General features: G+C 45.9%; 1 protein-coding gene across 5 annotated transcripts in view; it reads right to left on the bottom strand.

The window, feature by feature from the left end:
• Nucleotides 1-16,235, bottom strand: part of USP34 (ubiquitin specific peptidase 34) — a 240,088-nt gene that overhangs the window by 118,563 nt on the left and 105,290 nt on the right. For 4 of the 5 annotated variants that reach the window (XM_068232384.1, XM_068232385.1, XM_068232387.1 and 1 more), the window contains exons 9-17: nucleotides 14,253-14,334; nucleotides 14,067-14,159; nucleotides 13,829-13,954; nucleotides 10,998-11,127; nucleotides 9,162-9,292; nucleotides 7,449-8,077; nucleotides 2,452-2,666; nucleotides 1,169-1,284; nucleotides 957-1,084 (exon numbers count right to left, since the gene is read on the bottom strand). In XM_068232384.1, the coding sequence (XP_068088485.1) occupies nucleotides 957-1,084; nucleotides 1,169-1,284; nucleotides 2,452-2,666; nucleotides 7,449-8,077; nucleotides 9,162-9,292; nucleotides 10,998-11,127; nucleotides 13,829-13,954; nucleotides 14,067-14,159; nucleotides 14,253-14,334 (1,650 nt within the window). The remainder of the gene's footprint in view (nucleotides 1-956; nucleotides 1,085-1,168; nucleotides 1,285-2,451; nucleotides 2,667-7,448; nucleotides 8,078-9,161; nucleotides 9,293-10,997; nucleotides 11,128-13,828; nucleotides 13,955-14,066; nucleotides 14,160-14,252; nucleotides 14,335-16,235) is intronic. The other variant, XM_068232388.1, reaches the window with a different exon arrangement.

Below are 16,235 nucleotides of genomic sequence, written 5' to 3'. Positions count from 1 at the left end.
ATCAGTTAACTATGTGTGACAGAGAGAAAGCTCCCTACAGCTGCAGCTTCTGTGTTCTGTGTTTCAGACTGAAGTGTCTGAAGAGAACAGAGGAAATGTAACGGTCACAGCTTTTCATACTGTTTTTGCTTTCAGAGTTTGATATGTTTGATATTTGCTTTCTGTAGTCTGATATACAACTCTGGCTGTGCATTGAAGCAGACACCCCTTCTGCAATTGATTTGTCCCAATATAGCTAAATCCTACCCTCAATAAATTACAGCTTTTGCCTCTGATATTTAACATGAAAAGTAGGAAAATGTTTACACAGCTACTTAGACATTATTTGTACATTGTCATTTTAGAACACTTGCGTATTGATCGTATTCCTTTAATTTTAAGAAAAATTTGAATTGAGCGATTTCTGTCCGAAATCACGATTTCCTTCAAATCAAGCTTTATTTCCCATTTGTGCCTCTCTGTCCCCCTGTGTGCACCCTCTGTCTCTTCTCCTTGCTCCTTTTGTCTCTCTGTTCCCGCTATGTGTCGCCGCTATCCCCCAGGCTGCGGCAATGCTGGACATACCTTTCAGCATGCGTCCAGCGATGCCGTGCATTAGAGCCTCTTGCAGGCTTTAATGCACGGCATACTTCCTGTATGTCATGTGACATATAGGAACCAGGAAGTATGCCAAGCACAAGAGCCAGAAGACTGTTTGGACTCGTGCGGAAGGTATGCCCAACACTGCCGATGCTTCAAACTTCCCCCATGTGGAAAGGACGTCATCGCAAAAATCGCTGCTTTGACCATTTCAAAAGCGCGATCTTGGTGATTGCGATTTCGGTTTAAATTTGATTTATCGTTGAGGCCTAGCAGTTGGTATTGAGAAACCCGGGAGAACTAGGATATGCAATTACAGTTATCCTTTAAGTAAGGGTTGTCCATTGTTTAGGATTGGTCTGTAAACTTTCACTTACCTATTATTGGCAAGGTTTTCCAAGCAGCCTTCAATAAAACGCATCCGGATCTGCCTGTCTGTAAACCAGCAAACTAAGGAGCACAGAAGCTTTTCTGCTTCATTTATTAGACCCTCCGACAGGTGGACCTGCAGTACACAAACAGACGTGGTTATGTATAGATCTGAGCATTTAGTACACTTACATTGATAAGCAATACAATTTGCACTCACAGCATCTTCATCTTGTACCAGATCCCACAAGAGTGTGTTCCCCTTCTTGCACACATTATCCAGGTTGATGTCCACCACTGAGTTGCTATTATACTGGTGTTTATGAACAGAAGGACCTAAACAATCAACAGGATTTAGGAGACAAACAGTGCACAGACAAGATTAGGGCAATTTACTAAGTGATGCATAGTGAAAATACTGTGTTCATCTCAGAATCTAACTTGGTGCAGAGCATTATAGAAATGATAAGTCTCTGTACCTGAGCACGTGTGACGTGAGCAAAGTTAGCTACAGTGTTCAATACATACTGCCTTCTGTGAAATGCTCCTACAAGCTGTGTACATACTAACCATTCTTCTATTCTGCCTTTATTCATCACTGCTTTTGCAGTGCTTGGCAATCAGCAAACATTACACCATATGGGGGTGATCACACATGTAGTTTGCTGCTTGCAGCAGTTTGGGAGAGATCACAGAGTGATCACATCTGTGGTTGCAGCAGCCAAATAGCGATCGCGCTGGGAATATCTTTGAAATGGCGGGACTTCTGCATAGTGGGTCCCAGGCCTTAGGGCTGTTTCATACTACACACTATTTTCCTGCATCTTCAAGTTGCAAAATGCAAGGACACCAGCAAAATTACAATCAAAGGAACCCTTTTAGATAAGTGAAATGCAATTGAGATGCAATTTTGCCTGACTGCAAAAATCCTGCATGTTGCATTTTTTCTGTTTTTTTCCTTGTGTTTCTAGCACTCTGTGAAACTAAAAGCCAGATCGCATTGCTTTTGCGATGGCCTTTTAGAGCTCGTTCAAACTTTTTTTTCAAGCGCAGAAAATCGCCCTAAAAACGATTGTGCAATGATTCCCTATGAGAGAGTTCACATCTGAGCGGTTAATTTCTGATTCGCTCAGCAAAGCGGTGCCTGTACTATTTTTGAGGCAATTTTGCCTCAATGGAAGGTATAGGAAAACACAAAAGGCTCACAAAACCGCTTTTTTGCAGCGATTGCGCAAGCATTTTTAAGAATAAATACATTATATTTATTCTTTTCCGGGTCAAAGCACTTTTACCAGAACCGCAGCACGCAGTGGAGCGCCGGGAGGTGGAAAAAAAGGCACAAAAATGCAAAGCTCTTGCATTTTTTCGATTTTAGGTGTAAATGAGGCCTTACAGAGTAAAAGAGCCCAAACTCAGCAGTAGACAGTAATTTAATATGTGCCTGTGTATGATGGTTGCAGTAGATATACAGATACACATATTATATAGGAAATCAGGTCTTGCCTTGACTCATATGCTCGTGGTAGATGGAAGCCAAGTTAGGAAGGTGTTGCTGGAGGTGTGAGGTGAGCTCTGCGTGGGAATTTATTTGCACTAGCTCTTCCTCACAGCCAGATTCTTCTCCGTCAAAGTCCGCCATGTTCTTCTCAGACTTTGCACTCACCTGTGAGCTGCTACAACTCACATCATCTGCGCTCAGCATGTCGTCAACCATGTGCCTAAAAAGGAAGCAAATGAGGATCTTAAACTCTATACCAGCCCACTCTTATTAATTATAAAATATGCAAAGGCTAAGGAATATGCACGTTGGAGTCAATTCACTAAGCGTTACTGCACTCGGTAATACAGAAAACAGGAGATTTTACCAAACATCTTGTGAAACACCCATTCACTAAATCTACTACCGCATTGAAAAGTAAAATTACCGACAAGTGAGGTAAATTAACGACTTGTGTAATAAATACCTCATTAAATTTCAATTCACTAAGATTAGAACATTCGGTAAAGTAAGTAAAACGTTCTGTATTTTACCTCCAGCCAGGTGCTGTGGGTGACTAACAATCAGCATGTGGTAAAATTGACAGACAAGGGAGGCAGCTAATAGGAAGAGCCTCTGGTCCTGCTACTTACCCCATTTTATCAGATACACTGCCAAGTGGGACATCACAAAAAAAGAAAAGCTACGAGTGCAGGAGACAGAGAAAGGCTTCTTGTATCCCTTTAGATGTGCAAGATCTATATACTGATACACAGAAGAGAGCCCTCTATTGGCATGTATGCACATCTAAAGGGATGCAGGTGGCATTTTAAGTCACAAAACTGAGTCAGAAATGGCTCATGCAGGCTATTACCCTATGCGAGGGAATCTTAGTGAATTTGGAAAAAAAAGTTGTAAAATACAGAATACAGTATTTTTTACCTAACAGCCCTTAGTAAATTGACCCAATTAGGTGCGATCAAAATGCTCTGTGAAAAAATGATCTCTGTGTACCTCACTGGAACCAATAGTCTTGGTCTACAGTGAAGAAGAATTACTGATAGGTCAGTTAAGATAACCACATATTACATGTGTTCATTGTCTGAACACATTTTAGGTAAACCTCAACATTTTAGTCAACCCTAGCTGTAGCCCTTTTCCTCCCTGAAAACAAAATTAGACAGGACTGTGTTGGGGAGCGGCAGGCAAGCCAGCTGGCACTGGGGGTGGAGTCAGGGGGTGGTGTTATACAGCACTGAGCAGTATAAAGTAACACAAAGGAAGCGGATTGTAGTCAGAAGTTAGGCTACAGTGTGAAGCATCATTAATAAATCATCATACAGACAGATGGCATTTTCTGGCTGAAACTATTATTTGTGATAATTTCAGCTGAAAGTATGCACCCAGGTAGGGGAAAAACACATACATGTTTGTCTCAGCCAAGCGGACCATGTACTGTCCAATGGAAAGGGTAGGAGGGGAAAGATAGAAGGCTGTTGCCAGATTACAGACTGCCAAGTCCAGCTTTACTGAAACTAAACTTAAACTTGGGAAAAAAAGAAAAGGCTGTAAAACGAAGGAGGGAGCAGGGAGTGCTGTGCTGCGGAAGGAGCAGGGAGTGCTGTGCTGCGGAAGGAGCAGGGAGTGCTGTGCTGCGGAAGGAGCAGGGAGTGCTGTGCTGCGGAAGGAGCAGGGAGTGCTGTGCTGCGGAAGGAGCAGGGAGTGCTGTGCTGCGGAAGGAGCAGGGAGTGCTGTGCTGCGGAAGGAGCAGGGAGTGCTGTGCTGCGGAAGGAGCAGGGAGTGCTGTGCTGCGGAAGGAGCAGGGAGTGCTGTGCTGCGGAAGGAGCAGGGAGTGCTGTGCTGCGGAAGGAGCAGGGAGTGCTGTGCTGCGGAAGGAGCAGGGAGTGCTGTGCTGCGGAAGGAGCAGGGAGTGCTGTGCTGCGGAAGGAGCAGGGAGTGCTGCGGAAGGAGCAGGGAGTGCTGCGGAAGGAGCAGGGAGTGCTGCGGAAGGAGCAGGGAGTGCTGCGGAAGGAGCAGGGAGTGCTGCGGAAGGAGCAGGGAGTGCTGCGGAAGGAGCAGGGAGTGCTGCGGAAGGAGCAGGGAGTGCTGCGGAAGGAGCAGGGAGTGCTGCGGAAGGAGCAGGGAGTGCTGCGGAAGGAGCAGGGAGTGCTGCGGAAGGAGCAGGGAGTGCTGCGGAAGGAGCAGGGAGTGCTGTGGAGGTGGGGGGAAGGAGCAGGGAGTGCTATGGAGGGGGGGGGAGGAGCAGGAAGTGCTGTGGAGTGGGGGGGGGGGAAGGAGCAGGAAGTGCTGTGGGGGGGGAGGAGCAGGAAGTGCTGTGGAGGGAGGGGGAGGAGCCAGGAGTGCTGTGGAGGGGGGGGGGAGGAGCAGGGAGTGCTGTGGAGGGGGGGGGAGGTGCAGGGAGTGCTGTGGAGGGGAGATGCAGGGAGTGCTGTGGAGGGGGGGGGGGGGGAGAAGGGAGTGCTGTGGAGGGGGGAAGGAGCAGGAAGTGCTGTGGAGGGGGGGGGAGGAGCAGAAAGTGCTGTGGAGGGGGGGGGGGGGAAGGAGCAGGGAGTTCTGTGGAGAGGGGGGGAAGGAGCAGGGAGTTCTGTGGAGGGGGGGGGGGGGAAGGAGCAGGGAGTTCTGTGGAGGGGGGGGGGAAGGAGCAGGGAGTTCTGTGGAGGGGGGAGGAAGGAGCAGGGAGTTCTGTGGAGGGAGGGGGGAAGGAGCAGGGAGTTCTGTGGAGGGGGGGGGGGAAGGAGCAGGGAGTTCTGTGGAGGGGGGGGGGGAGAAGGAGCAGGGAGTGCTGTGGAGGGGGGGGGGAAGGAGCAGGGAGTGCTGTGGAGGGGGGGGGGGGAAGGAGCAGGGAGTGCTGTGGAGGGGGGGAAGGAGCAGGGAGTGCTGTGGAGGGGGGGGAAGGTGCAGGGAGTGCTGTGGAGGGGAGATGCAGGGAGTGCTGTGGAGGGGGGGGGGGGAAAGGAGCAGGGAGTGCTGTGGAGGGGGGAAGGAGCAGGGAGTGCTGTGGAAGGGGGGGGGGGGGGAAGGAGCAGGGAGTGCTGTGGAGGAGGGAAAGAGCAGGGGGTGCTGAGGACGAGGAAAGAGCAGGCGGTGCTGTGGACGGGGAAAAAGCAGGGGGTGCTGTGGACGGGGAAAAATCAGGGGGTGCTGTGGACAGGGAAAAAGCAGGGGGTGCTGTGGACGGGGAAAAAGCAGGGGGTGCTGTGGACGGGGAAAAAGCAGGGGGTGCTGTGGACGGGGAAAAAGCAGGGGGTGCTGTGGACGGGGAAAAAGCAGGGGGTGCTGTGGACGGGAAAAAAGCAGGGGGTGCTGTGGACGGGAAAAAAGCAGGGGGCGCGGTGGACGGGGAAAAAGCAGGGGGGCGCGGTGGACGGGGAAAAAGCAGGGGGCGCGGTGGACGGGGAAAAAGCAGGGGGCGCGGTGGACGGGGAAAAAGCAGGGGGTGCGGTGGACGGGAAAAAAGCAGGGGGTGCGGTGAACGGGAAAAAAAGCAGGGGGTGCGGTGGACGGGAAAAAAGCAGGGGGTGCGGTGGACGGGGAAAAAGCAGGAAGAAAGCTGCGCATCCTCCTAGCTATTAATCCTGGGAACAATAATTACTGGCAGAGATACAAACTACCCATTTTCCATCCCTACTAGATGGATCGCCTACAAGAACTACAAATATAAAACAACAATTCATCCAAATGTGACAGGGTTGAAGCACGGTCACTTCGTGTCTTTGGATATCTTACAACAGGACAACATAATATTAAACACCAACTAAAAATAAATAAAAGTCCAGCAGCTCTGTTTTGGAGGGAAATTATTTTGAATATACAAATTTTACCTGTTCTAAAATGGAACAGCAGCCAAAATATAGTTCAGATTTGAATAGGGCAGGGAAAGGTCAGAGCGTCTGTCAGGATTTTACTGCTCTGCCCTTTCTCAGGAGATTCCCCTGACTTGTTGTTGTTTTGATGCCCAGTACTCAGATTCCCAATCATCTCCTACAGAATAGATAGCATGTTTCCCTAAAAATAAGACAGTGTCTTATATTAATTTTTGCTCCTAAAGATGCGCATAGGCTGATTTTCAGGGGATGGTTTATACTACTATCAGGAAGTGTCTCTCAGCAGAACATTTCCTGTTGCTTTGTACTTTGCTGTTCCTGGATCTAAAGGTATGCTACTGTTCTGATCAGGTACCTGTCCCATCAACCCTGCACACAGTTGATAACCTTGCTGTGTGCTAGGATGACAGGACTGATGCCCAATCAGCACTGCACTGCTGTGTCCCCGCTTGCTGGCCACCTCTTCCTCTTGTGCTGTGTACTGATCGGGCACCTGTCCTGTCATCCCTGCACACAGCTGATAACCTTGCTGTGTGCTGGGATGACAGGATTGGTGCCCAATCAGCATTGCACCGATGTGTCCCCGCCTGCTGCCACCTCTTCCTCCTCTTTAACTTCCGCCAGGGCTAATTTTCAGGGTAGGGCTTATATTTCAAGCATAATCAAAATATCAGCTAGGCTTATATTCAGGGTAGGGCTTATTTTAGGGGAAACAGGCTGGGGCCATATACAACAGCCACAGACGTAGTCGGTTATAGCAGGCACTAAGAAATAGGCTAGTGCCATATACAACAGCCACAGGAGTAGTAGGTTATAGCAGGTCCTACTGTGGAGCAATATGCAGGATGGATGGGCAATGGAAAGGGAGAGTAATGAAGCAGGCAGCACCCTGATGTAAAATGCATTACAGTGCAACCTGACTTGTAAGATTATTAAATGTAGGAATATTAATGATCTCCCCCAAAAAATATCTGAACAGATAGAATTAGCAATACAATTCTAAGAAGCTCCCACACTACATAAAAATGATTGCCATCTATGTTCTCATTGGAGATATTCAGAAATAAATGTGTCATTGTGTAAAATTATCAACACCTGGCAACATATTAGAACTTGGGGACATGATTAATAGAATGCATGCAAGGTACTAACTGGAAAAGGTTTTAGGAAGAACTTACCCCTCATGGTGGTGGTGATGATGGTGGTGGTGGTGATGATGGTGGTGGTGATGATGGTGATGTTGAGGTCCAATAAACCGTCTGCAGTTGAACAGCTCATTCCCGATAGCCTCTCCCAGGAAGTCTCCAGTGCGGGCGATGCAGGTGTCATGAGATCCTTGCATGTGGCCACCACTCATCTCTCCTGCCATCTCGTGCTCGGGTTCTTCTGCGTGGGAACAGCCATCCAGGATGCGGATGCGGCTATCACCTGGTTGAACAGACTCTGAATTAAAAACCAGGTCCTTGCATGTCCCATTGTTTGCTGTACCCATGTCCGTTGTCCCCTGGGGCTCCCCCAAACAAATACCCGCTTGAGACTCCAACTTTCTTTTCTGGAGGTCAACTGCTCTGCTGCTCTTTGATGGGTTGTGAGAATGTTCCTCTTCCTCCTCCTCTTCCTTCAAGGCTTCCATATCTGCCATGTCCTCTGAGTGCACCTCACTACCAGGGCTTCCTGCAGACTGACTGGCATGACTGGAATTGACCTCGTTGCTTGATCCATCGCTGTGACCACTGCTACTCCCAGGCCCACTGCTGGCATCTTCACCACTGTTTGCCGTTTCGTCAGAACTCCCTTGCATGGACTCCTGGAAAAGTCCAAGATGAACAAAATGCTGACCAAAGGATCACACATCCCATTACTAATCTCCATAAGTTGTGCAAAATTGGATTGAAAGGCATGAGCAATGCATCGCATCAGTGGGAAAAGACTACAGACATCTAATTTCTTGACAACTCTCCATCAGAATACCAAGATCCTTCAAGCACTACCATCAGTGACCTTTATTCTTAACTACTGGTACCAATAATGTGATCTACTAGCCTTGGAAAACAAAACCAACAAGGGAATGCGAAAGGTTTCAAATGATCTAAATGATAGTTTTAGCCATCTGTTTTACTATAGTGTAGATGTCTTTTCGTGAACATTTGTCAAAAGGCACATTATGGTAAGACTCAGGCCTGAGCCATAAATTGTGCCTGCCCTTTGCTCCCTCACTAAGCTGCCTTCATTGGCCAACTGCTGCTAGACTGGTGTCCACTAATCCAACAAATGACACCTTTGGACGTGGTGTACAATTAGCCTAGCACAGCTCTCAAAGGAGCCATGACAGGCAGGAGGAATAAATCTGCAGCACAAGCAAAAAGAATATTTGTCCATTTCTAAAAAGACAGCATTTTTTCACAATTCAGTAAAGTGCAGCACGACCTTAAAGTGTAAAATCAGCATTTCATGACACCATACAGATTTAGCAGTAGTGAATGGCAGAGTAAATTCTCTACTTCCCCACTGACCATGGTTCCCCCCAACTCTATTCACTGACCTAAGTCATAAGATACTGAATGATTTATTTCACGCTGCAGGTCACAGAAAAAAAAAAAAAAAAACACTAAAACCTCCAGCTACTCAAAAGTCTAATGCCTGGTACACACCATGCAATTTCCTGTCAGACGGATCAAATGGATAATTTCCAACAGTTCCCATCTAATATGCGATCATTTTTCTGATCGCTTTTTCAAAATCGCTTCTATTAAAAAAAAAAAAAAAAAATCGATTCAAAAAATGATCTAAAATCAGTTTGGACCTGTTGAAAATTATCGATTCGATCTGTCTGACCGGAAATTGCATGGTGTGTACCAGGCAAAAGAAAAAGACACTGAGCAATAAGGTACCTCCGTATCTGACAGCCTCTGCTGTACATGCTTTGATCGGTTCAAGATCTGTTCGTCCATCTCTATGTCACTCCCGCCACTGTGGTGAGTGTCACTGTTGTCACTGCTCTGTGGGCTGGCAGCTGGAGAACCTGTAAAACACAAATATAGTTAACAATTGTAAACATCTGAATATTCTATTGAAGTGTGTCGTCCTAAAATGGATCAATTTTATCATTTATATTAAAAAAAAAAGAACCGCTACAGAGAAATAGAATACATATAAGTTGTACTCATGGAGTAAATCTGTAAAAATTCAAGCATCCTAGGTGGAGACAATCAAATTTCTGGTATCCGCTGCCAACACAGATCCATTATTTTTATTTGTATAGCATCCATAATCTCATACACAATAACAATACAATTACATGCATATTAAAATAAAAATATATATTGTAAAGAACTTGTACAGCAAGGACAAGAAAAAATTCAGAAGCAACCCAGTACTTGCAATCTAGCCCGGGTTGAGCAAAAAGTTCATTGAATAAGCAAATTCCAGTTCAACTGGAAGTGCAATTTGCATCAATGGAAATAAAATATTGCACTGGGCTTATCATATTTGAGATCTGCCAAACAGTATTTCTAGAATCCATTTAACTCTGTACAAAATATTATTTCTACTGATTTAATTGACAGGGGGACCCAGAGAAAGTATTTAAATAATAGTGGAGGGGGGGGACTTGGTGCATTCAGACCATAAAACGCACTGACTCCCCCCCCCCCCCCCCCCCCAATGGTTTTGTTTAACCTTTTAAACAGCAACATTCAGGGTGGAAAATTGCAGCTCAGAGCGGTAGCCCCGAGCTACACCCGTGGTGGCCACCGGGAGGTCAATGCAGAGCATTGCGCACAGCGGGCTTCTCATTAACCTCCCGGGCGATCCAGACGTTGGTGGCTATTCCTCTCCCTGTCCACGGAGGCTCTGCATCCCCTTAGTGAGATCACTAACTATCGTCAGGACGACAGCCGGCGATCTCACTATAGGGTTACAGCACCACTCGGAGGGAGAACCGCAGCACTGGATACCAGGAAGGGGAGTGAGTGCAAGGACTGCTCCAGGCCCTCGTAGTATGATATTTTTCTTGCTTTTAGGGTCTAAAAGCACATGAAAAAAATTATACCGCTTTTAGATCCTAAAATCAGAAAGAAATATCGCCAGGGAGGTTAAAGGAAATAAATATAGCAATAGGACTGCCAGGCTCTATGCATTAATTAAAAGGAAATAAATAGGGCAGCCTCCATACGTCTCTCACATTAGGTTCCCTTTAAAGGAAAACTTAAGTCAAAAATAAAAAATTATATTTACTCACCCGGGGCATCCCCCCGAAGCTGGATGGTGCCCTCGCAGCCCAGCTCCGATCGTCCTGTCCCCGCCGGCGGCTACTTCCGTGTTCTGCGACAGCCGCCGACAGGCTGGGAACGCGGCTGATTTTCCGCGTTCCCAGCCCCTATATCACCCTCTATGCTGCTATAGCGTATATGTTATACGCTATAGCAGCATAGAGGGTGATATAGAGGCTGGGAACGCGGAAAATCAGCCGCCGGCGGGGACAGGACGATCGGAGCGGGGCTGCGAGGGCACCATCCAGCTTCAGGGGGCTGAGGGATGCCCCGGGTGAGTAAATATTTTTTATTTTTGACTTAAGTTTTCCTTTAAGTAAGCAAAGCTGCACAAAAGATTTTTGGACCTTGAAAAGTTTTAGACGTCAAAGTTATAGTTCACACTAATTACGCGTGTTTCATTTGGGGCGCAGTTGGGCTTTAATAAAAGAATTGTGAAATTCTGTAAGAACTTACCTTTCTTATTGCCCATTGGTAGATTAGTATTCAGTAACGAAGCAAAGGAACTCTGTTTAGAGAGCTGAGCTTTAGCCGCTAGTGCGTTGTTCCAGAGAGCTTTAATCAGCATGGATGCCAAATACAGGGTCTATAAAATCAAAACAACTTCCTATTAACAGCAAATTTGTGGCTCTTGATCAAAAGACAACGTCTCTATCTAAAGAGATAAAAACAGCAATCACAGAAAGACATTTGCCAAAACCTTGTCACAAATACAAAACCTGTCAAATATTGCCAAAACGCAGGTAATTATGTTGGCTGCAAGTACATCAACAAGCCTCTAATCAGCGTCTGTGCAGAACAAGTCCCTGGTAAGCTACTAAACGGAAGCTCAACCAAGGTACAGCAAAAACATGTCTAATAGTAACTCAGATTCTGATGTCAGAACTATATACTAATAAAGAAGGCACTCCAGCATACAACAATGTTTTTATAATAAAGGTGTTAAAGAGCCAACTCCATGAGGTCATTGAATTGAGAACTGAAAGGGAAAACCACTGCCAAGTAATATTTTTTCCCCCTTTAAAATGTAATAAATTGCAAAAGTGTTAAACACTTCCACTAGCCAGCCAGATAAATCACCTATTTAAATAAGTTTGTTGATAGCGGGAGAAATATAGGATTTCCAGTGCAAAGGCAACATAAAATGCCATTCTTAAAGGAATACTATCGATACCCAAGTGTTCTAAAATGACAATGTACAAATAATGTCTAAGTAGCTGGGTAAACATTTTCCTACTTTTCATATTAAATATCAGAGGCAAAAGCTGTAATTTATTGAGAGTAGGATGTAGCTATATTGGGACAAATCAATTGCAGAAGGGGTGTCTGCTTCAATGCACAGCCAGAGTTGCATATCAGACTACAGAAAGCAAATATCAAACATATCAAACTCTGAAAGCAAAAACAGTATGAAAAAGACGTGACAATTGCTCTGCTCTCTTCAGACACTTCAGTCAGAAACAGAGCTCCCAACAGCTGCAGCTCCTGTGTCCTGTCTCTCTCTGTCACACACAGAGCTACACATAGAGTTAACTGATCAAGTGTGAGGGGAATTTCCCCTCTCCTCATGGCTCAGTCAGCCATCAGTTTTGGCATCAGTAAACTTTGAATGTATTTTGATAACAGTAAACAAAGAAGTTGCTACTAAAATGTATACACCAGTACTTAGCAGCACTTCCCAAACAATTCCTGTGGCAATTGAAAAAAGTATGTGAATGGATAGTGATCCTTTAATTATAAAAGGATGCCTGAGTAAAGCAAAACAGGCGGTATAAACAGCCGCTGGCCACTTACTATACTATGAAAACATAGCAGCTCTAGCAGGTTAGACAAGCAGGGCTATGCTGCACTAGTCATCACTACTCCTGCATTATATGTATGTTTTTTTGTCTTTTAGCCTTTAGATTGCGCTTTGCAATATAAAGAGCCAAAGTAAATGAATTAAATTCTCAACAAAAGCATAATTTGCCTCAAAGAGAACCCGAGGTGGGATTTAATTATGTTAGTGGGGCACAGAGGCTGGTTGTGCACACTAACACCAGCCTCCGTTGCCCCATGGTGTGCCTCCAGGACCCCCCTGCGTGCCGCTATACCCCCCGCAGTGCTAGCGTCACACAGCGTGTCGCCAGCACAATGTTTACCTATGCGCTGTCTGTTAGCGCCGCACCCCCGCCTCCTCCGTATCGGCACTACCCGCCCGCTTCCCTTCCGCTGATTGGAGGGAAGGGACGCGGGCAGGTAGCGCCGATACGGAGGAGGCGGGGGAGCGGCGCTGACAGACAGGCATAGGTAAACATTGTGCTGGTGACACACTGTGTGTCGCTAGCACTGCGGGGGGTATAGCGGCGCACAGGGGGGGTCCTGGAGGCACACCATGGGGCAACGGAGGCTGGTGTTAGTGAGCACAATAAGCCTCTGTGCCCCACTAACATAATTAAATCCCACCTCGGGTTCTCTTTAAGGGTCTTTTTGGAACAATCGCACCACACCAGAACCAAAACGTTGCCCCGCATGTTATAGCTGCAGTGCTAAACAAGACAAAAAAAAATACATACATAAAAAAAATATGTAGCTGTGTACTTCTGGGATTATCGCCAAGTTGCACGACAATGCACTGCAGCTTCTGCATTACCCTGACCACTTCCATCGCATCGCAGGCCATTACCACGAGCTACTACAGGAGAGAGCACCACAACGCAAGTTACATACTCACTTATTGACTGGGAAGGCCATAGAACCTTCTCTCTGTCCCCTCTGTCCACTGCTGCCTCCTGTAAAAGTTATTTGACCAACTGTTCGAATACATTTTCAGGACTACTCAGAAAGCTTGGGAAGCACTCGCATCCCAAAGTACTGTCGAAAACGAGCAGGTCTGTACAGCGCACGCACGTGCGCACTTGTGTATGCGCAGTACTGAGCATGTCGTCTTCAGAAGCACTTGGCGACATGAGTGCTTCCAAAGCTTTTTGAGGAGTCTCAAAGGTACAGACTTTCACGGGGAAAGGGGTAAAGTGCATCAATGGACCAAGGGCACGGAGAGGGGACCGGGAACGCTCTATGGTGTCCAGAGCTTTCCCTTTCCATAGGCAATTATTTTTTACAGGTTCACTTTAGTATTGCATTAAGAACAGGTTTATTTTATAACAGATATTCCTTTAGGCTGCCAAGCAAAGCAGCAAACAACTTTGTTAACTATCAAAGTGTCCAATGAGGGTACCAATGTCCGCTTAACAGCACAGCTGCCATTTAATGTCAGAGAAAAAAGCCCATTCTGCGGCTCCACTCACCTGCTCTGTGTGTGCACTGGGGTGAAGGCCGGACACCAGGTTCAGGAGATGTCTCAGAGGCACAGGATCCAAGTTTTTAATCAGTGAGGGAAACAAATCATGGATATATCGACTACAATGTTTCAGCTGAAATATAGCAAAATAGTTTCACAGGATGCAAGGTGATCACATGATTCAATGTCTCAATGATTAAATGTAAAACGCATTTGCCAACGCTCAGGAATGAAATGTAACATACCTGTGCAGCTGCCCAGATACAGTCTATGTGCTGAGTGCTCAGCCGCCCCTCCGCTGCCAGAAAGTTCAGGATAACCTGGCATTGCTTGATGATCTGCAGGAGAAAAAGGAAAAAAAAAACCATACATATAAGAAATACAATAAAAGGCAAATTAAAGCATTACAGTTATAAGCCATCCACACCGACCTCAATGTGTAGGTTTGGTCCAAAAATATGTTCCACCACATTATTGCTGATGAGCCAGTCTGCAAGCTCCTTTGCTATGGACCTGAAGCCAGAAAACTGATGGTTAATAGGAGGTTCCAAAGAATTACATCTGTAAATTGTGGCTTATCTGGGACATTTAGAAAAAAAAAAGTTGAGTTGCTGAAATTAAATTCCTTGTTTCACATGAAATGATGCCTTAATGGTTACTTCAGGATACAGCTGAGTTTTTGGCCCAGCTGACATAAACCTCTCATTCTGTTTTAATGCTGGTTGTACTGGTCAAAGGCTCTTAGGGCCCGTTCAGACTGCACGCGTTTCCAGCCGCGTTTTGGAAACGCGTGCAGGAGGCCGACACGCACGACATCAGACAGTGCATAGAGTGCACTGTCTGATGTTCACACTGCATGCGTTCCGGACCTGTGCAGTCCGGGAACGCATGCTGCACGCAGATTTTGTCAAAACGCGTGGCTGTCCCATTCACTTTTCAGTGATGGGATTAGCCACGCAACGCACACAAACGCAGATGGTGTGCGTTCGTACGCGTTGCTGTCCGCACACGTTCCGCACGCATGGCCATCCGCATTTGTGATCTGAACGGCCCCTTACACAGGAGACCAGGGGTTTGAATCTTGGCTCCTCCTGCTCAGTAAGTGAGCAACTATTTAGTAATGAGTCCTTGGGCAAGACTCCATAACACTGCTACTGCCTAATGAGCGTACCCTAGTGGTTGCAGCTCTGTCGCTTTGCGTCTACAAGGAGAAACGAACAATATAAAGGTTTTGTGTCTTTCCTCTATATAGTATGTTATACAATAAAAACCTCAGAACTGCTAACTGCCCATATAGTTATACTACTTGTCTTAAAGAGAAACCATGATCAAGAATTGAACTTCATCCCAATCAGTAGCAGATACTCCCTTTTACATGAGAAATCTATTCCTTTTCACAAATGGATCATCGGGGGCTCTGTATGGCTGATATTGTGGTGAAACCCCTCCCACATGAAACTGCCAGGACCATGGTCCTGGCAGTTTCCTGTCTGTGAACCTCATTGCATTGTGGGAAATAGCTGTTTACAGCTGTTTCCAACTGCCAAAAAAGCAAGCACCAGCTAGTTCCAGTGACATCACCTGCCGGCAGTAAAAAGGTCACCATGTGATAAATGTCAGAATGTAAATCAGGGAGAGGAAAGATATTACAATGGGCAAACACTGACTAAATCATTTATACATAATTATTGTAAAATTGAAGCACTTTTTTATTACATTATTTTCACTGGAGTTCCTCTTTAAGGCCAAAGTAACGTAATCCATGTAAAACAAAAACACAAATGCCCCAGGTCACAACAGATAGTTGGTGGTGGGGACAGTAATTAGCATTTTAAGCCATTTCTTGGGTGGGGTCTTCAAGTTCAGAGGAAGTTGGGTGAACAAGGGGAAGAATTATACTGCAACTGTCAACATAAGTCACATGGGAGACTGTCCTACTTTGTTTACTTACTAAACAGAAGCATCTCTCTTCCTCCATATACATCAAAGTGAAATCTCATGAAAGTGGGTGGCAGAGGGAGGGGGATTTAAAGGAGAGCTGTAGATGAACTGAACCTATGGGGGACCACCAGATGAGATGATCTGGTGCCAAACACAATTACGTTGCAAAAACATACCTATGTGAAAATGGTATATTAGCTGCAGACAAATAGTGGGTTGTAAGTCATCCACCAAAATGCTTAGTTCTCAGGAAATCCTACCGAGCCATCTCTGTTCCTGTGTTAAGTCTAGTATACACAATCATTATGGTAGATTACGCTCTCGATCAAGAAATCGAAATTGCTATATATTGAGTGTACACAAGTATGCACTTTTCATTTCTAATTCTGATTTGTTTACTGGTTGGGTCTCAAATGAAAATGGAATCTGCATGGAAAATCCTCTCAGATTAAATATTAGAGAGACAATGCTGC

The sequence above is a fragment of the Hyperolius riggenbachi genome, chromosome 4 (assembly GCF_040937935.1).
Source record: "Hyperolius riggenbachi isolate aHypRig1 chromosome 4, aHypRig1.pri, whole genome shotgun sequence".
Taxonomy (NCBI): Eukaryota; Metazoa; Chordata; class Amphibia; order Anura; family Hyperoliidae; genus Hyperolius; species Hyperolius riggenbachi.
The sequence above is the reverse complement of the archived record's forward strand: the minus strand, read 5'-3'. Positions and strand labels throughout refer to the sequence as shown.